Source organism: Netta rufina (genome assembly GCF_964035555.1).
Source record: "Netta rufina genome assembly, chromosome: 8".
Taxonomy (NCBI): Eukaryota; Metazoa; Chordata; class Aves; order Anseriformes; family Anatidae; genus Netta; species Netta rufina.
In genome coordinates, this window is record NC_140131.1 from 19,258,462 (window position 1) to 19,276,557 (window position 18,096).

Sequence of the window (18,096 nt, forward strand, 5' to 3'; positions counted from 1 at the left end):
TGGAGCAAATCATTTAAAAATCACAATAATCACTGTATAGGCGGTTAACATTTAACTACCACCAACAGGCTGCCTTTTTTTTTTTTTTTTTAAAGCTACAGCCTAAAACTCTAAGCATCCTTCTCTGCTTTAGTGTTGGGCATCAAGTCACTGAAGGCAACAAATAAACTATTTCTTAAAGTGGAAATAGCAGGCACAGGTGTCCACTGTGCTCCTTATTAGCAAAATGAATCTTTGTCTTCCCTCAGCCAGGCTTTCAGCCATCATCTAACACCTGGACCGAAGAATGCAGCATGCACCTGAGAGCCTGAGGTTAGCCACTTCCCTGCACAGCTGCAGGGACAGTAAACACAATGTTTATATACTGTATATTCTGTATGCTAAAATAAGCAATAACTCCTTCCTCCCTGTGATCGACAAAAAACAAAACGAAAAAAGGGAGAGTACAAGTCTGTTGCAATCTACAGTAAATTCTAATCTTCTAGTACATTTGAAAAAAAGATTTTTGTAGTAAAAGATCTCTAAAGTAGAGTGATGTAGTAACACATGTAAAAAAAAAAATCTAGATCCAGTGTGGCTGCCCAGGGAAAGTTTGGAAAATTCATTTCCAACACACACACTAGTGTTGATATTTTGACTTCTGTCCTCAGTTCTTGCTTTCAGATTCATCTGCCATTCTAGATAAGCACCTTTCTTTCCCATTTCAGATGCTCAGTCTGTATGGAGTAGGGTTAGTTCTCCACAGGAGAACAATAAGCACAGAACAGGGACAACTGAAAGTTTAGAAAGGAGTAAGGATTATTTCTTGGTCTGAGAACACAACTACCTATGAACTCGGAGTAAGGAAGACTTCAAGTAATATAAAACAGACATCAGTTTATTCAGAGGCCAATAATGGCACGCGTGCTTGTGTGACCTGCAGCCAAACAATGCCTTTCATAAGGATTTTACAATGGAACTAGAAGGAAAACTAATTCTCACCAATAATGGGGAAGACAGATGTCATCTTAACTTTTTGGGGCCAATGAATGGAATGACTACTAACTAGAGCCCATTTTGACGAATCTTAGCAGTACTTCACTTTAAGTTCAGCTGTACACATTACAGCTATTTGTTGCCCACTTCACAGCTCCTTTAAACAACATGTACCTGGCATTACTAGAGAATATTGTTATTTATAATATTGTACAATATAAAATATTGATTTTTAAATCTGTGATGTGATAAATACAAGTGGCATCTTCAAAGAGAACCTGTTACCTCTCTGGGTAGAGGGATCTACTCTGGCTAACTCAAAACATGTTTACACCTGAGTATTCATTTTGGTGCTCCATAAAATACTACATGCATCAATCTGCAAGGACTACTTTACATTGAAGAGTCTTGAATAATCTTCACCATTAAAATAGTGGGATAAAGCCTTCCTTTAGAATACACATACAGCAATACTTACTACCTTATTACCTTCTGATAACAATTTGTTAACTTTTATTTTCCTTAGTGTTGCCTTTGCGAACTGCAGAAGCTCCTGAAGCTCTAGGACTTAACGTTCTGCACATGACCACAAATCTCAACACTTGTTCAGCATTTCCACAAACCAAGGTTACAGGTACCCCTGCTCCCCAGACATCAATGTACAGGAAGCGCAAGCCATGGCCAGAATCACATCTTATAGCACAGACCACCTTGAGAGAGCTGGAAGCACCGTGGCAAATCACACAAGATCAGCTAAGCTGCTTTCACACTATTTTCCTTACAGTGGCCATCCTAGGAAAAATACCCATCCAGCTGTGTCAGTAGCAGTTGTTCCAATCTGAAGAAATACCTAACAGGCCAGAAATACTTTACTGAACTGCTACAATTCATGAAAAGTTAACAGGCTAGCTATAAATTGAACTCATTTTCAACTGTTTAAGCATAAATTTATGAGATTAGAGGTAGAAGTGAAAAATCAGAGCAACAACCCAGAACAGCAATGTCTGTACTGACATTTCTTCCCTACAAAATTCAACTTAATTCCAGGATCATGAGCCAGTAAAATTTTGGATTCCAGCTCTGCCCAAGCTGATGACTTACTGCAAGAAATTAAGGCAAGTTTTTTCCTGCCACCTCAATAAATCTGAGAAATCATTACAACAGACTTGACTAAGGCTCTACTAAGTAGTTACACTCAAGTCAGACATTAAAGTGGATCCTCTGATCTTATTAACTTAAAAGTTACAAGCAAACCTAAGGCCAATTAAAGCAGTGAATTTGCTGATATAGCACAAAAAAGTTTCACGATCACATTTATGAACGTTTTAGCACATGCACATTCTCTGGGATTTTTGATCAGTTATGTGATCAGCTTTCCTACTACCAATTTGTGTATCATCAGTCATTATTACCTTATGCAATTAAATGTATCAAAAGAAAGATTAACACTCACTACCGTCTTTCATCAACTACTGCCTCCTGGAAAACACTGGGCCTAAGTTTCAGCCAGTCCATTGAAACCTTCACAGCTGGAAGAGGATATGCAGCCCCAGAGTCTTCCTGATAGTCATTTTGTAAAGGGCACTTGCACAGAACTCCAAGAAAGGACACTGGAAACAGAGCACAGGGAAAACAAAAATCAGTGCAGGAGCAATACTTTAAAATTGGCCAAATAACCTCAAACAAATCCAGATCCCAGAAAAAAAGCATACTTGAAGAGCTAGTTCTTTAAGTAGTACAATTACTTCATCTTAACAAATCCTCTGCCAGATCAGAGCATCTTCCTTCTTCCCCCCCCCCCCCCCCACTATATATTTTTCTACAATTAAACATTTTTTTCTCCTTTTTCTTCCTCTAAGCATTATGGTAAATCCTTTTGACAAACTAACAAAACCTAGTGACACAAGCCCATAACAATCAGATCAGAAAATACTTTTTTTTTTTTTTTTTTTTTTTTATAAAGTGGTCAACCATTTGTCTGCATTTTATTCACTTCCCTAGGTCAGGAGGCACACAAATGGAGTTAGCTCTGCAGGCAGGCCCGTTAGAGCACACACGCTGAGAAACAGTACCAGGCAAGTATGAACACAGTGCTTTCTCCAGATTCCAGTCTGGAGTTTGTGAAGTTCTGGTATTCAGAAATTTAGGTATTTATAAGCAAAGCCAAGCTAAGCATAATCCCTTTCAGATCAAGGGAATCAACATTATAGGAAGCCTAAAATGCTCTGCACTCCTACCTGATATTATCAAGGGCACAGAAGCAGCCAAGGCCCAGAGCCTATCGGCACCATTTCACCCTCAGTCCTGGCAAGTTAGAACTACATCCCATCAAAGTGTGAGAAACAACTCACACCACACTGCAGACAGCTGCAGAGCAGCCCTACAAATATGGTACTACCCACAGACAAGTCAGATCCAACTGAGCACCCAGGTCCTTCAGAATGGACCTTCAATGGACATATATTGGTACTTCAGAAACAGGGAAAATATATAGAGCTCTGTAAGGTTTCAAACAGGGGGGGGACACAAATCCAGTGGTCATTAACACTGCTAGACATAAATGACTGCACAACCATCTTGTCTTAACATATGATAGCAAATCACTAATGGATTCCACATAAAACCAATCTAGAAATGTAAGAATAAATAAATTCTCATACTTACTGAAGAGAGCCAGCAACTGTGTCCAGCAGAGCTGCTCATCCTGGCTGTAACTGTGCTGCTCTGTTTCATTGCTGAAGTCTCGCAGGTGATGCAGTTGGAACAGATTGATAACAGTAATATGTACCAACTGCTGAGAATTGAAGGCCTTTTGGAATAACAACCTCTGCAACAAAGACATACATACAGAGCATGCATTTTTACATGGCAAAGCACACCCTTAGAAGGATTAGTAGCCTCTACTGCACTGCTTGATTAATGTTCCTGCCCTCGAGGCAACACCCGTTCTAGATTGCTTTCAGGTCATCCCTAATAGCTCAGCACTCAGCTTTCCCAGCAGGACACAGGCAGATGCCTGCTGTTAAACCCAAGGTTTTTGCTGGTACACCAAGTCATACACACAACAAATCAGCACTCCCTTGGGAATGGCTCTCTGTCAGGGAACGCGTGCCTTTAATGTGCAATTACAGCATTGCAATGCAACTGCAAGAATTGCAAGGGCATGCATGTCCACTGCGGTTTTCAGCCTTTCCAAGAAAAAGCAGAGATAGGGTGACATTTCAGAAGAAAAAAACACCCCAGGAAAATTTAACTACACTGTGGTTATATATTAAAGACTAATTCCACATCTAACTTCATGGGTCATGGAGTGCTGTGGTTAACTGAAATAGCACAAGCTATTTACTGATGCACTTTAGCAGCTACATTGTAAGACATCTTTCTCAAAGCAGGAAAAAGAGATATCCTAAACCACAACCTAGGCATTCTGTTCAGATACACAGGCAGGCAGGCAAATTGACCAACCAGCGTAAGCATCAGAAAGAGGTCTGAGCTTCCTTTTCAACCTCCATTTTCAGTTACAGGCCTGAAGCACACAGCAGTCAACAACTGCCAGTGCCACCAGGAGCAGAGCTGGGGGCCTGGCTGAGCTCTCCTACCTAGGACCTGTCTCCTCATTCAAAGTTGCCATCAGCCACACAGCTGAAGTGGTTATCCACCACACAGGCAATTTCACATCCACATTCAACACATCTAAGTCAGAAGAGTTGCTCTCAAGTAAATTAAGCTCTCTGTTGCACAATGTAAATAAAAGTAATCTAAGCAACAAAGTAGGTCTCAATTAGAGCAGGGCTCTATTTTAACACTGTGGATCAGTTAAAGAAAAGGCTATTCCACATGCCTGAGCAATGCTCATAATTATTGATTATAGGCATTATGGAAAAAGCAGTACTTGCTCAACAGTCAACACAACACACAAAGAGATACAATTATTTAATTTAGAAAATTCCCAGCATTCAAGCAGTTCACATTCAAAGCTCATACAATTCACAAGTTCCATTTCTGTTTTTATTTCAGTGACTGTTTGGACCTAGCTCTAGCAGCCCAATTAAATGCAAAAATTCAATGTAAACTGACACTGTAAAGACTATCTGTATTTCCTTACATTGCTAAAATCTGCTCCCTCTTTCTTAACTTCTAAAAGCATACTCTATTTGCTCTGTCAAACCTATCCATAATATCTGCTCATTCTCCACAAATAATGACATTGAAGAAACTGCTTCCAGGAGGCGACTAACAGTTAATATTATGCCCACTTTGAAATTGTACTACCTTGGATAAATACCTTAAGTTTGCTTTGTTGCAGTCTTTGCTATACTGTCCAACTTAATGAGCTGGCTGCATAATTAATGGATACTCCTGGATTTTCCAGAGGAAACATGTTCTGAATAGTTCTAGTCTACACACAAATTAAGGTTGTACTAGTACACTGCTTTTAGAGGCAAACCACTGGTAGGAGAGGCAAGTTGTGTGAGGAAGATTAAAAGCCATCTTAATAACCAGTGGGAGTGATGGAACACCATCCAGAAATCAAGCACTCAGAAGTCTTCAGGCAACTAAGCCAAGACTTTCCAGATGAACTGAGGGCTTTTCACAGGCATCAAAGAATCATCCAGGTTAAAAAGTAAAGAGCAGTTGTGGTCATTGATTTCTCCTGTATCTCCACCAACAACACGCCACGTCTCAAAAGGGAAAAAAAACTACTATTTGAAGAAGTCAACAGAACCATCTGTTATTAGCTGTGATACAAACCTTCCCTAACTGACTACTTGAATTTCCCATATTTTAGCATGTGAAAAAGTTATCACTGGACTGTAATTTCAGAACTCTGCTGCTAAAAACATTCTCTTCAATATACCAATTAAAACATTGTTAGAACTAACCTTGAACTGTTCTTCCAGCTTCTCTCGAAGAGGGCTCAGCTTCTCCAAACTCTTACTCAGGTACACATGGCCATGGAATTTAATAAATGCCTTGATGAAGTCAGACACACTCCATCGGGTCTTCACCTCATCACGACTACATTCAGAAAATAAGGACCTGGCTTTAGTCTTTGGAATTAGACAACTGCACATAACATTATAAACTTTCTCTGTGAAGTTTAAGAAAGGAGGAATGCCCGTGCAAGACTGCTTTTTCATATTGGCACAACGCCTTTTTCCTGCACTCACTATTCACACTCAAGTGCATCCCAGACAAATTGTTCTAAACATGCATAAGGATACTCTGATGAGGAAAAGGGTTAAGGAACTTGTGCCCAGTCTCCACTTCCAAATAAAACAACAATAAAAACAACTTCTGGCAAGGGAGTTACATTTAGAGGCAATCTCCTCCATCCTATCTGAGTAGAATTACCTCATGCCTAGTCTTACCTTTCCAGTGCTTTAGAAAGTGCTTTTTGTAGGTTAGTGGAGGCAGCTGGGAAAGGAAACTTCACAGCAATACTTCTGCAGTAGTAGAAAATCGTGGTCAAGTGGTCTCCTTTGGAAGAGGCTAGAATAGCCAACTGATTATAAGGCTGACCTAAAGGAGAGAAAGGAAATTTGTCCTCCAACAAGCTGTTATTGAGTGGAATGTGCTAGGTTTAAGCTGAAGTCTGCTCACTTTAAAAAGGGAACACAAAGCCATAAGATCTTTAGTAGACAACATTCAGATTTATCTACTAACCCTTTTACTCCAGCCTCATTATCAGTACCAATCAAAAGAAAAAGCTTTGAAACTCGTGATACAGATTTTTAAGCATATCATTAAAACAAGGCAACAATCATGCTGCAAGACTTTTGTCTAAACAAGATACTTTCAAACTAGGCTTTTCCCATAACCATATTTATCATCCCCTATCGGGAAAAGATCTAATCCAGTTTTACCTCTTGAGGCAAATCAAGTGTTGTTTTTTTCCACCTATGGTGTAAAATTTTTGCTAGTTAGAATATGGAGAACTGTTTGGTTAAAACACTGCTAAAAAAAATTAAGTACTGTTTTCACCAGCCTGGCTCAAAAATAATTCATCCTTCACACCATCCCTAAGTTTCAGGCCACCATAACCCAATAACTAAAAAGCTTCATTCCAAAACTAATGAAGCTCTTAACTTGCATGAGTAACTTGAGAAGTACAATTTTAGCTCCCCAACTTTACAAATGGGAGTGTGAACAAGCAATGAAAGAAAAGTATGCCACTGGTAGACAAGTATTCATTAACTGTCCCTTATAGAATATACGTGTTAAACAGTGTAACGTAGCAGTAGAAGTCTTGGAGTGAAGCTGCACATTACCTTCTTTGTTATTAAATACTCATAAAGGAGAAAATTCACAAAGATCAGACAAACAGCTATTATTTAAATGACTTCCTGGTGGATCGGGCTTTGTTACTCAATTGCTTTGGGTATTAGGGGAAGGTCTTATACAACCTCTCAAGTTCCAAATCACCACATAAGAGAAGCAGATACTCCAAATCTTCCTTTTGAATTATAAACCTAAATGGTATCCCAGACTTACCATTAGAAGGGACAAGCTGAGCTGCATGTCTGTAGTAAGACTCTGCCTGGCTGGTCTGATTCCTATATCGAGCTAAAAACAGCAACAACAATTGAAATTGAGACCAAAAAAGCAACTTTCTTGCAATTACTTTAATACAAACCAGTTTTACCCGAAGAGCATTTTGCTATCATTTCGGAAATGAGCACAAGAACATACAATTAGACTGAGCAGCACAAAGATTCAACAGGTAGAATTTTAAGGCAATCATTTTTCCTCAGGTCTTTCCTCTTGTCATGGCTCATTATTTTTTATTCAGAAAGTTGCTGTGCCAGCAGCAACACATCCAGAGAGCTTCAAATATTTTTTCCTACTTCTCCACACAATCAACAACTAGATCTACTTTTAGGTTACTACATAAATAATTGGAGGTTACTGCAAAAATAGCACTTCCTACAACAACACATAGCTCTACTCTAAAGGAATAAGCCTGTTGAAATTAATGTAAAAATCAAAGTCTCACTTGTAAAAGGCTGGATCTAACTATCTTCTTTATATACAAGAGATTTAAAAGTATCGTTCTGAAATGGAGAAGTATGCTAGCCTGCTGCAACAAGTTTTTGTAATAGTTACTGGTTTCAACATTTCACTGTGCCTACCAGCTATAACATGACTATGTGATTAGTATGCTGAAACACAAGATTCCAGCAAATCACTAGAAAGCTACGCTTAACTGTCTCCATGCATTACTGTGTAACACATCAGAAAAGTCTAACAGCATTGCTTTCCAGACTTTCCCCCTGCAGTAACCAAATACACCATCAGCTGCTAATTTGGAGCACAGTTGGTCTAGCAGTTGCACAGGGAACGTACATACTCTTCCTTGTGAAGGCTGAACACTGAGGTAGAACTCAATGCTCCAACTCCTTTTGCTTAAGAAACTCACCAATATCTCCAAGGTGGACAAGGCAGTGCTGGCAGATGTAAGAGCAGGAGCTGGACTGCGGCTTCACTATGGCGCTGGTGTGCGTCTGTTTATTGCTAATGATTCCCAGCTGGGAAGACTTCACGCGACATGGCAAGTCCACATTAAAAACTGTGCACAATTCCTGTAATAACTAGAAAAGCGGGTCTAGTTTAGTAGCAGTTAGAGACAGTAATCAGAAAAGCATTGAAACAGCAGGCAAAACCAGCACAGATCACTCAGAGACATGGATTAGTTAAACATATTTGAAGTGAACAAGCCTATGTTACTGAAAGAGAGACTTAAGAATTACATTATCTATATGGAAGACATGAAGTTTTATATTGCTTTATTCTTCCCAGAACCCTGAAGATATTTTTTACTGAAGCTGTGCATCTCAGATCAGTAGGCATCTCAATCCCCACACTATTCAAATTACCAAGCATCAGGGGAGATTGATTATCAGAGGTCTCAAAATCTTGCACATATTTTTAAAATAGGTCACTTCAGGGGAAAACAGTCTTTATACCTACATGAAGACACACCATTCTCTGGAAATAACAGAAAGAAATGCCGTTCTTCTTCTGTAGTTTGTTCCAACATCAGAAATAGCACTACCCTGACTTCAGCTTCAGGGAGAAGTGTGAACAAAACCAAGTTTATAGGCAATACAAGGCAAAAGTGACTGAGTTGTCCCACTGGATGGGCTGCCAAATCAGTAATTATTTGTGTGAAGCTAATGCTGAGGCTCAGCGAACTAGGCAGCAGCTACTTAATCAAATATCTCAAAAGCTGATTCAAGGAAAAGCTGAACTTTGCCATTCTAATTAGCACTTTTGAAGTTCTTCCTAATGGACTCCAGTCTAGAAATGAAAAGTTTGTTCTACTGTGTTACAGGGTTAAAACTTCAAGTAAAAATTGACAGACTTTTGCCGCTGGGAACACACTCAATCTCTACATGAAATAGACCTGTGGCAGAGTCCCACATCTAGATAAAGGCTCTCAGAAAACCCAGGGCTGAGATGTGCACTACCAACAGCTAAAGACTCAACACAGGGTTCTTGTTTGCTGCAGAAAAAGATTTGTGTTAGATCTCCTTCCCCTTCTACTCCGTCTTTTATACAGTAGATAAAAATCTCCAAGCAAGAGGGACGTCACAGATAAAAGTGGGATAAAAGAGAAACTTGACATCTTCCAACACGCTGAATCACAAGAATTCGTGTTCTCCTTCAAAACTGTCATTTACAAAGGCCTTGCTGTTGGAGAGCGGGTATAATGGCTGAGGAAAGTCTTTAGACTAAAAATGGAACGATTAACATCACAAATGGAGAAAGACAACCTAGACTGTGGTGTCACGCACAAGAGCAAAGTTTCCTGAAACAATGCAGGGAAGAAAGACTTGTGCAAGACAAATGGCGTAGATGGCAGAAAACCCTTGGCAGTCACATCACAGCCTGTCAAACTGGCTGCTTTAAATCAGAAGCATTCCAAAAAGCAATGCCCAAGGGAAAAAAAGAAATAAAATCACAGATTCTAAAAAAGAAAAAAAAAAGTGTTGACTTGTACACGTTCAGAATGAAACTCAGAACTGATGAAGAATGACTTATTGCACATGTAACCTAAATCCAGTGCAAACTGAAATCGAGCATTGGAAAGACTACAGACAAAGAAACAGCAGTAATGAGTAAGTACATGAACGTGATTTTGAAGTGAACTGAAAACTCACAGAAGATACTTAGCTGAAGAGCACTCATCAATACATCTTTGCATAATGGGAAGAAGAGCTCCTATATCTGAAGTTTGCACTTCCAGATTATTTTTGATAAAAACAAAATTGAGACTGAAGATGTGCTTGTAAGCTTAGAAGCCCTGATCAGAAGAACAGCAAGACATTACATGTTGTTAAATGCAAAGCAATATTCTTGGGGATAACCACCCTACTTAAATCCACAGCTGTGGAAGGCATTAAGTTAGGTTGCAATATAATTCAAAATAAAAAAGAAAAGCTGTATTTATTGTAGATAGCTCTTGGGAAACATGAACTCAATGCTTATGATTGGTGCGTAACAAGGAAGGGACACAGAACAAAGCACAAAACATTACACCATCACACAAGTCCTCACAGTGCATCCACATTTTGGAACTAGGAGTTGCTGGAGCAGCACAGGAGACCAACAGAGGACAGTCAAAGCTTTGTGAAGGACCCACATGCACTTTAGCATAGGCTGAAGCATGCTTGCCTACAGACTACATGAATGTACCACAACCAACAGATTTTTTGCAACTCACCTGTGTGTAGAAGCCACTAGCTGCCTCTAAGAACAGAGAAAGGTTTGCCTGAACTTCGCTCCGATTTGGATTTGCTCTATTTTTCGCCTGACCCTGTAGCGTCGTGATCTGATTTTTAAAGGCATGATTCCAACTGAAAACAAAAGAATCATTTTCCTTGTTGTTTCGCAAGTGTAAGAAACTGGAAAACTGTTTAATCACATAGCATCAAACACGAAAATGGAGTATATTCAAATTCAGACATCATTCAGATAATAAATAATGTTAAATATGGAAGAATTACCATTTCCCACCTCTCATTACTACAGAAACCAATCCTGATACTGTATAGCTAACACTGCAACACCATAAATACTTGCTTGTAATTGCTTTGTTTTAGGCAGCACAGCTCTCTCCTCTTAAAACAAAATGTGAGGTGTAGAAATCTGAGCTAGAAGTCACGCAGCAGATACAGGCATGGACAAGACAATTTTTGACAGTCTACTCATCTTGCTACCCCTCAGAGCCCTGGAAGAACCACGGGCCTTTCTCAGCTACCTGTTACAGCCTATGTCTGCCTCTTCGATAACAAGGACTGGACTTGGAGCATGGAGAAAACCCAGCACAATCTTCCCTGGATCCATAAAGTGCTTCTCATGAGTGTCTGGTAAAGTCCTCTCTTGATGCTCCTCCCTCTTCCTTCCCCTTTTGCCCAAATACACCTCAGAGAGCTTACAGCAAGGGGCTCTAACTGCTATTCAGCCTCTGCTAGATCTTGTTCAAAGCTCCTGGCGACTGCAGCAGGCAGTTTTCCTCCTCTCTGGAAACTTACAGCTTCAGCCCTTCCTTGACAGCACAGAAGACTGATGTTTCTTTCCTCATTCCCTTCCATCTTGCTCACCAAACCCCACTCTAATTGCCAAAGGTAAAATACTCATCTATTGAACTCTCTTAATCTACTGTATTTTTATGTTTCACCCTCAGCACAGCTCTCACGTTAAAGGAGATAAGGCAACTATTTCATAGGATACAAATCACTTTGTGAGCCTTGGGATTTCCTGCTCATCAGCCCAGGTTACACACACACACAGAGAGAGGTTTATTGCAGTACTTACAGGTCCTGCTCCACTTTTTTATCTAAAGCATACTCCAAATCGGTCACTAGCATTTTCTGGTATAAGTCCTGTAAAGCCTGTCTGGATGTCCAGACTTCTGCTGGACCCAGCTTTGAATCTAAGCAAAAACAAACAAACAAACAAACAAAAAAAAAAAAACAGACAAAAGGTTTTTGTAACACTTGAATTTACAGTCATTACAGCTGATTTTTCACTGACCTACCAAATTAAAGAATGCAGCGCAGTGTAAGACAGGCAATGCCAAACACCCACTTTTCCTCAGATTCATCACAATTTTGAAATAGAAAAACTACAGAGGGATTGGGGATTGACTCATTGGTCTCCTGCAACACGAGAATTAGGTAAGAGCAAAGTCAGCAGTGGGAAAGCTCAAAAAAAAAAAAAAAAAAGAGACAGAAGGGGGTGATTCTCCCCAGCTCAACATGCAGAAGAACTTTTTGACAGTGGATAAATTTAAAAAAAAAAAAAAAAAAAAAAGAGGAACCTGGAAAAATAGCGGAAAAAAATAATCACGTAAAACTAAACAGGAGAGTCCATGAGCCAGTGCTGCTGCTGTTGAGGAGAGCACAGTGGAGAAGTAGAGCTGCATGCTTGCCATTTTCTAACTCCCCTTCTGCAGTTCATCACTTCAGGGTGAGTGCAAACACTGTCCCAAGCTATCAGTTACACAGTCCAGTTTCCCATGCCTTATAAAATCACCTGTGCTGGGGCTGCTGGAGCACAAGGGACAAGCTAATCGTCCCAGGGAAACCATTCTGCTGACAGCGCCTGCTGGGTGCAGGCAGGCCGTGCTCCCACAGGGCCCACACCGAGCCACGAGATGCGCTACGCCGAGGTGCTACACTCGGAGCAGGGGTTCATCGTGCAAGCTGCTTGCACGGCGTGGTTGGTACCTTAATGTAAACCATCCCCAATTGCCGTAACTACAGATGGTTTAAAAGTCAGCTCATAGCATTTTGTAGCAGTCACGGGCTGCACTTTGTAAGGCACGTGTTAGTGTCAATTCCCTCAAAACCAGCAAGATCCTTTCCCTGCTGCTAATCCAAAGTACAGCAAATCCTGTGGCAGTCTAGACACGAGTCTCTCATCCCCAAACAGAGAGTAACAGGGTCACGATCTGTCTCTAAACATTTTTTAGCGCACTCAAAAGTCAACTTTAACAATACAGGTATTTTAGACAAAGAGATTGGCACAATTGTTAAGACTGTATTTATTTGCATATAAACCTTTACTTTCCAGAGGATTCTTAGGAATGGTAAGCATAAGGAACATATAAAAAGAAAGCAAGCAAAAATCAAGTATTATTAGCTAGATCAACCATCTAACAAAGACAATTACCTGTCATGTCAGCCTTCAGGACTTCTGCCTGCCTGTAAGAAAGCAATAAAACAGTAAATTAGAAATAGACTGATCAAAATAATCAAGTTATGCTAAAGCACATTCATGCACCAGTGAGTAGAGAAAGTGGGGCCAGCTCCTCTAAGGGCTGCCTACAACCTAAAATGCCATATAGTTTATCCCCTGAATTATGGATTTAAATTACTGTTGCTAAACAGCATTTCTTCTACTTTCATACCATAAAAAAAGTCAACAGTTCACTTTCTCCTGCTTCGATCAAGTCTTTCAGAAAAAAAAAAAAATATTATATATATATATATATACACACACACACAGAACCTGTCACTGCATTTTAAACTTTGCCTGGCAGCAGTGTCCTGCCACATAAGCAATACCTGCTTACCTGTAAGCAGGGATCTGAAATTCACCCTGCCACATGCGAAACGCATTTGGAGAGGAGAGTTGTGATGGGTTTGGCATGGAGGCTCGGGAAGTACTGGAGCCAGGAGAAAGCCCCTCCTTGCCCCTGCCGGGGAGGCTGCACAAACAAGCATGCACTCTCTCAATGTCAAGTGGTGGTGACTATAAAAATAGCAGTTTCTCAGGTTGTTCTGGGTCCCACCTCCTCACCACAAACGAGGAAAGGTTTTGAGATCCACATTAGGATTAAGAAGTTATCACATGAGTCTCAGTGCTTCACCGGGAAGACACACACTGTGTGGCCCCTTCACCAAACCTGACTGCATTAAATGCAGGATCACCTCCAGCAACTGGCCACGAGGCACCAGAGCACCACCCAGAAAGCAATGGGATGCTCTGAGGGCTTTCATCAAGAATATCTTCACTGGTGCCAAAAGGAAAGCTGGACTTGCCTCACCAGCTGAGGCAGCCCGGTGATGCTTCAGTTCACAGGATAGGAACGGCAGCAAGACAGAGCTGGCCCTGCCAGGTGCACAGCTATCTTTTTTGCTGTTCTGAGCAGCCAGCCAAGGCAATAACACAGCTTGGCTCACCCAGGAACACCCGCCGGTTCTGCAGGCTTCTTTCCTTTGAGCTGAGGCAGCCGCAGCTCCCGCAGAGCAGGACACCCAGCACCGCCACCACCACCCCCACGCTCCCCTCCCAGGAACGGGCTCTGCCCAGCCGCTGCTCTGCCCACATGGGACCACCTGCAACTACCAGCCTGGTAAAGGAGAAATGCAAACACCACCATTATAAAGGCTTCTCCTCCCTCCCCCCAAAAAAAGTTTGGCCCAGCTGTTTCCTGGAGAATTACTTTGCACCAAGTCAGTGCCACTGCTGAGAGATGCTCTGCAAACACACCACCCCACCAGCGTGGCTGGCCCTGGCCGACTGTGAAGGAAGATGCTGATGCCTTAGCCTTCAATATTCCTGTTACTACTGAGTAGTTCCCCAGAGCTTCTGCTGAAAGAGATCTTTGCTGGAACTTACACCAAAATTTTTTTCAATCTGTTTTGGAAGTCAGTCCTCAAATACCTTTAATGCTAATCTCAGCAGCAGCTGCAAAGCAAACTGCCTTTTGTATTTCATAAGCTTGTGACACGCTAAAGGGATTATCACTATATTTTTTAATAAAATGCATAGGAGTTATTTCAATACTTCCTCGAGGCCAAAGGGATTAGTCAGGCTGGTCTCACACTTGCATGCTGCTTCTTGTTTCCACCTAAAGATAACCTCCAAATAAAACACCTGCACCCACGGTGGCTGAGATAGGGCAAGAGAGGACACACTGGGCACCAAACCTGCTCTGCCTTGCTGCCCAAATACCAGTATTTGAGAGAAAAGATGCACTGCCTTCACTGAAGTGCCTTTGCTGGTGCCTGTGGACTCCCAGTGGGCACACACCGTGGCCACTGATACCTGCGAGAGGATCACGAATGGCTCTTCATTTGCAAGTCTCATCAGGCATCTGGCAATAAGCTCTTTTTATCCCTATCTTTTCCTGAACCAGCTCATGTTGAATTTGCATTAGAATGACTCACTCTGCTGCAAAAACGTGTTGCCTGTCAGCAAACTCAGCGCAGCTTGCATTTTATCACCTCAAGACTATTCTGAAGCAGCTCCTTGCTTGGCTTGCCTCAGCAGTTGTCTTCAGGCCACGTCTTCCTGACCAGTTTGTAAGTCCAAAGCCAAAAAACACAAAACATGGTTCAAACTTATTTCAGGCATCTTTGTCAGAATGTACAGCTTGATGCGCTGTGCTAGCTGTTCAGTTACACCCTGCCTGGTGTTTTAGCTTGAAGCCCAAAGACAAAAGCCTTCTGTTCAATCCCTAAGCACCTGTTAGGCACTGCCTTTGTGTAACAGGTAGTTAGACACCTTAAATCCATACCCCAGACCATCACTTCTCTCTTACGAACTCAAATGTTGGCATTTATGGACCAAGCTTTCCAACTGTCTCATTGCCACCTGCTTTCAGACCCTTCACATATCTCTAAAGTAAAGAATCCATTTTATTGTTGCCCCAAACCAGCTCACTTTGTTGCAATACAAATTCCTTGGCTTTATTATAATTCAACACACTTTTAAGAATATCAGTCCCGTACGCACCATGCTGTAACTATTAGAGGCCACAGCAGTTTGAGGGAAGCACAGTTTTGTTAACCAGCTTCACCACTGAGCACAAAACGAAGCCCAGGTTTTCAAAGCAGCTGTCCTGGGCTGCCTCGCTGCCACACGCTGCTTCCAAGGGGCACAACAGCCAGAGCCAAGATTCATTTACCCCACGCCCCTTTCTCTTACACAGCAAGGAGGAGCTGGGTGAGATCTGTGATGGCCCAAGTCCTACAAAACCCATGAAAACTCCCAACCTTGCAGAAACACACAGCACAGAATGCTGTTTTCCACCATGCCTGAAGGGGAACTCCATTTGGTTTTCCCCTGGCAGCTCTGAAGCATCAGCAACTATTTCAGTTCCCCTATCAAATCCCAGATCCCCCCACACACACACTGATAAGGAAGCAACAAAGGGAGTATGGGGGATTCTTCATTTGGGGAAGAAAAGGTCACTTTTCAATAATAGATTAACAAGAAAGCCAAATACACTTAACACAAGTTATCATTAAATGTTTAACCACTCCAACAGGTGGAAATGCTCACACAGAAGCAATTCCAAAACAACACTGAGCAACCACTCTTCAATTTTCCTCCAAAGAAAAGTTAACTTCAACAAAAAAGAATTACAATGGTTTAGTACCTGAATATTGGTGTCTTGGTTTTGGTTGGGTTTTGGTTTTTGTTTTCTTTTAAAGTATGCTGTTGTCGATTTGGGGCTGAATCAACAGCTGAGAGAAGGGAGCAGAGAAAGGGGACACAGAACAGCATTATTTTTTTTTTTTAAATCTTATTTACTCCCTTTCTCCTAGTGCAGGTTCTATTAGAGGAGAGACGAAAGCAAGGGAGAGAGAATGCTCCCACAAGGAATAGCAGACACATTATGACCAGCTCTGCGACACTCACCTGAGTTTTCTAAAGTTTGCTATGAAATCTCACCTACACTGCTTGTTAACTTTCCACCTCAGCCTACTGGTTACCTGGAATACTGTTTTACCAGAGACATGGGAAAAAAATAAACTCTACCTGGTTGTTGCTCGTGGTTGAGAGGAAAGAAGAAAAGCACAAGCCCTCCCTGTGTTCACCTTCCTGCAGGAGCTGACAGCAGAGCTCTTCAGCTAACCATGGCAGTGCGCGCACTACAGAAAAATTAGGAACCTATTACCCAGGGATTAAAACCAAGCATAACTACAAAAAGGCACGATGATAAAAGATTGAATGGACAAATGGCACTTGTAATACTTCTGGCACTAACACACAGCAATTTCAAATAAAAAAAGGATGCAGACATTAAATTCTCACCTCAGGCCACACAACCAGCACTATTTCCTACAGAGCTGGACAAATCCACACAGATGGCCTGAGGTCTTGCAGTACCTGCGTGAGCAGCAGGGAGCTAGGGGAAGGAGGCTTTGTCACCTTGCCACACTCAGCTCCTGGCTGAGCCATGCAGCTCTTCATCCGGATGGGCTGCAAAACTTGAGAGTCCACCAGCAAAATTCACGTGCTCTGGGACATGTAGGAGCTGCTCTCTTGTCTGCGTTCAGCTGGAAGAGAAGCCGACCCCAGCAGCTTGGGGCTGGAGCATTTCATGAGCTCAGGACTGGAACAGCACAGATGACACTACTGAGAGAGCTGCCCCTCTCTAGAAACTGAGCAGCTTGAAGTTTCTGAGCGCAAATTGGAGCCAAGTGGGTCCCGAGGAAAACCAACATGTATAACTAACCCTTGGCCTGCTTGGCGGTGCGGCTCAGCTGCAGAGCCCAGCAAACCCCAGAAGTTCTGCTCACAGCAGGTTGGGACCAACTCTGAAGCAAGCTGCTCGGTAACCTGTAACGCACCCCTCCAGCCTCCATAACTCACCAACCGGCTAGGATCAAGCTTCTGAGCAAGTCTGTAACTTCTACGGCTAGTCCTGCTTTGGGGGATTGCCCATTTTTACAAAAATCATTGTATTTCAAACATACATCTCAACCCCTCAGATACAGACTCAAAAAGGATCGTCTCTGAGCAGCTCATGCAGAGCAGAGCTGCTCACCATGCTCCCTCCACCTGCTGCAACGGCTGCAAAAAAGGCTCCACAGCACTGGGCTACAACCCCCAGCCCAAGGGAAAAAATGGCAAGGCTGGAAAGGACATCCAGAGACAAGGTATGCGATTCCCTCACCCCATCATTCCCACAAAACACCATACCTCATGCTTCCCAGCCCACCCCAGCCACACCGCCGGCCCCACAGAACTGCGGCGTGCCTTAAACCGAGCCATGCCTTACACCGAGACAGCGTTTTCTGCATCTCTGCTGCAGACTGAGTAAGAACTGATCGTGCCGGGAAAAGATCCGGCGTGAGTGCGTAATTAAAGGCCATT

At 42.0% G+C, this 18,096-nt stretch overlaps 1 protein-coding gene across 5 annotated transcripts in view; it reads right to left on the bottom strand.

Annotated features, from left to right (window-relative positions):
- The window catches only part of SMG7 (SMG7 nonsense mediated mRNA decay factor), a 47,434-nt gene that overhangs the window by 20,147 nt on the left and 9,191 nt on the right, over positions 1 to 18,096 (bottom strand). For 4 of the 5 annotated variants that reach the window (XM_084291124.1, XM_084291125.1, XM_084291122.1 and 1 more), the window contains exons 2-10: positions 13,156 to 13,187; positions 11,797 to 11,914; positions 10,703 to 10,835; positions 8,396 to 8,567; positions 7,471 to 7,542; positions 6,348 to 6,498; positions 5,859 to 5,994; positions 3,640 to 3,802; positions 2,429 to 2,585 (exon numbers count right to left, since the gene is read on the bottom strand). In XM_084291124.1, the coding sequence (XP_084147250.1) occupies positions 2,429 to 2,585; positions 3,640 to 3,802; positions 5,859 to 5,994; positions 6,348 to 6,498; positions 7,471 to 7,542; positions 8,396 to 8,567; positions 10,703 to 10,835; positions 11,797 to 11,914; positions 13,156 to 13,187 (1,134 nt within the window). The remainder of the gene's footprint in view (positions 1 to 2,428; positions 2,586 to 3,639; positions 3,803 to 5,858; positions 5,995 to 6,347; positions 6,499 to 7,470; positions 7,543 to 8,395; positions 8,568 to 10,702; positions 10,836 to 11,796; positions 11,915 to 13,155; positions 13,188 to 18,096) is intronic. The other variant, XM_084291123.1, reaches the window with a different exon arrangement.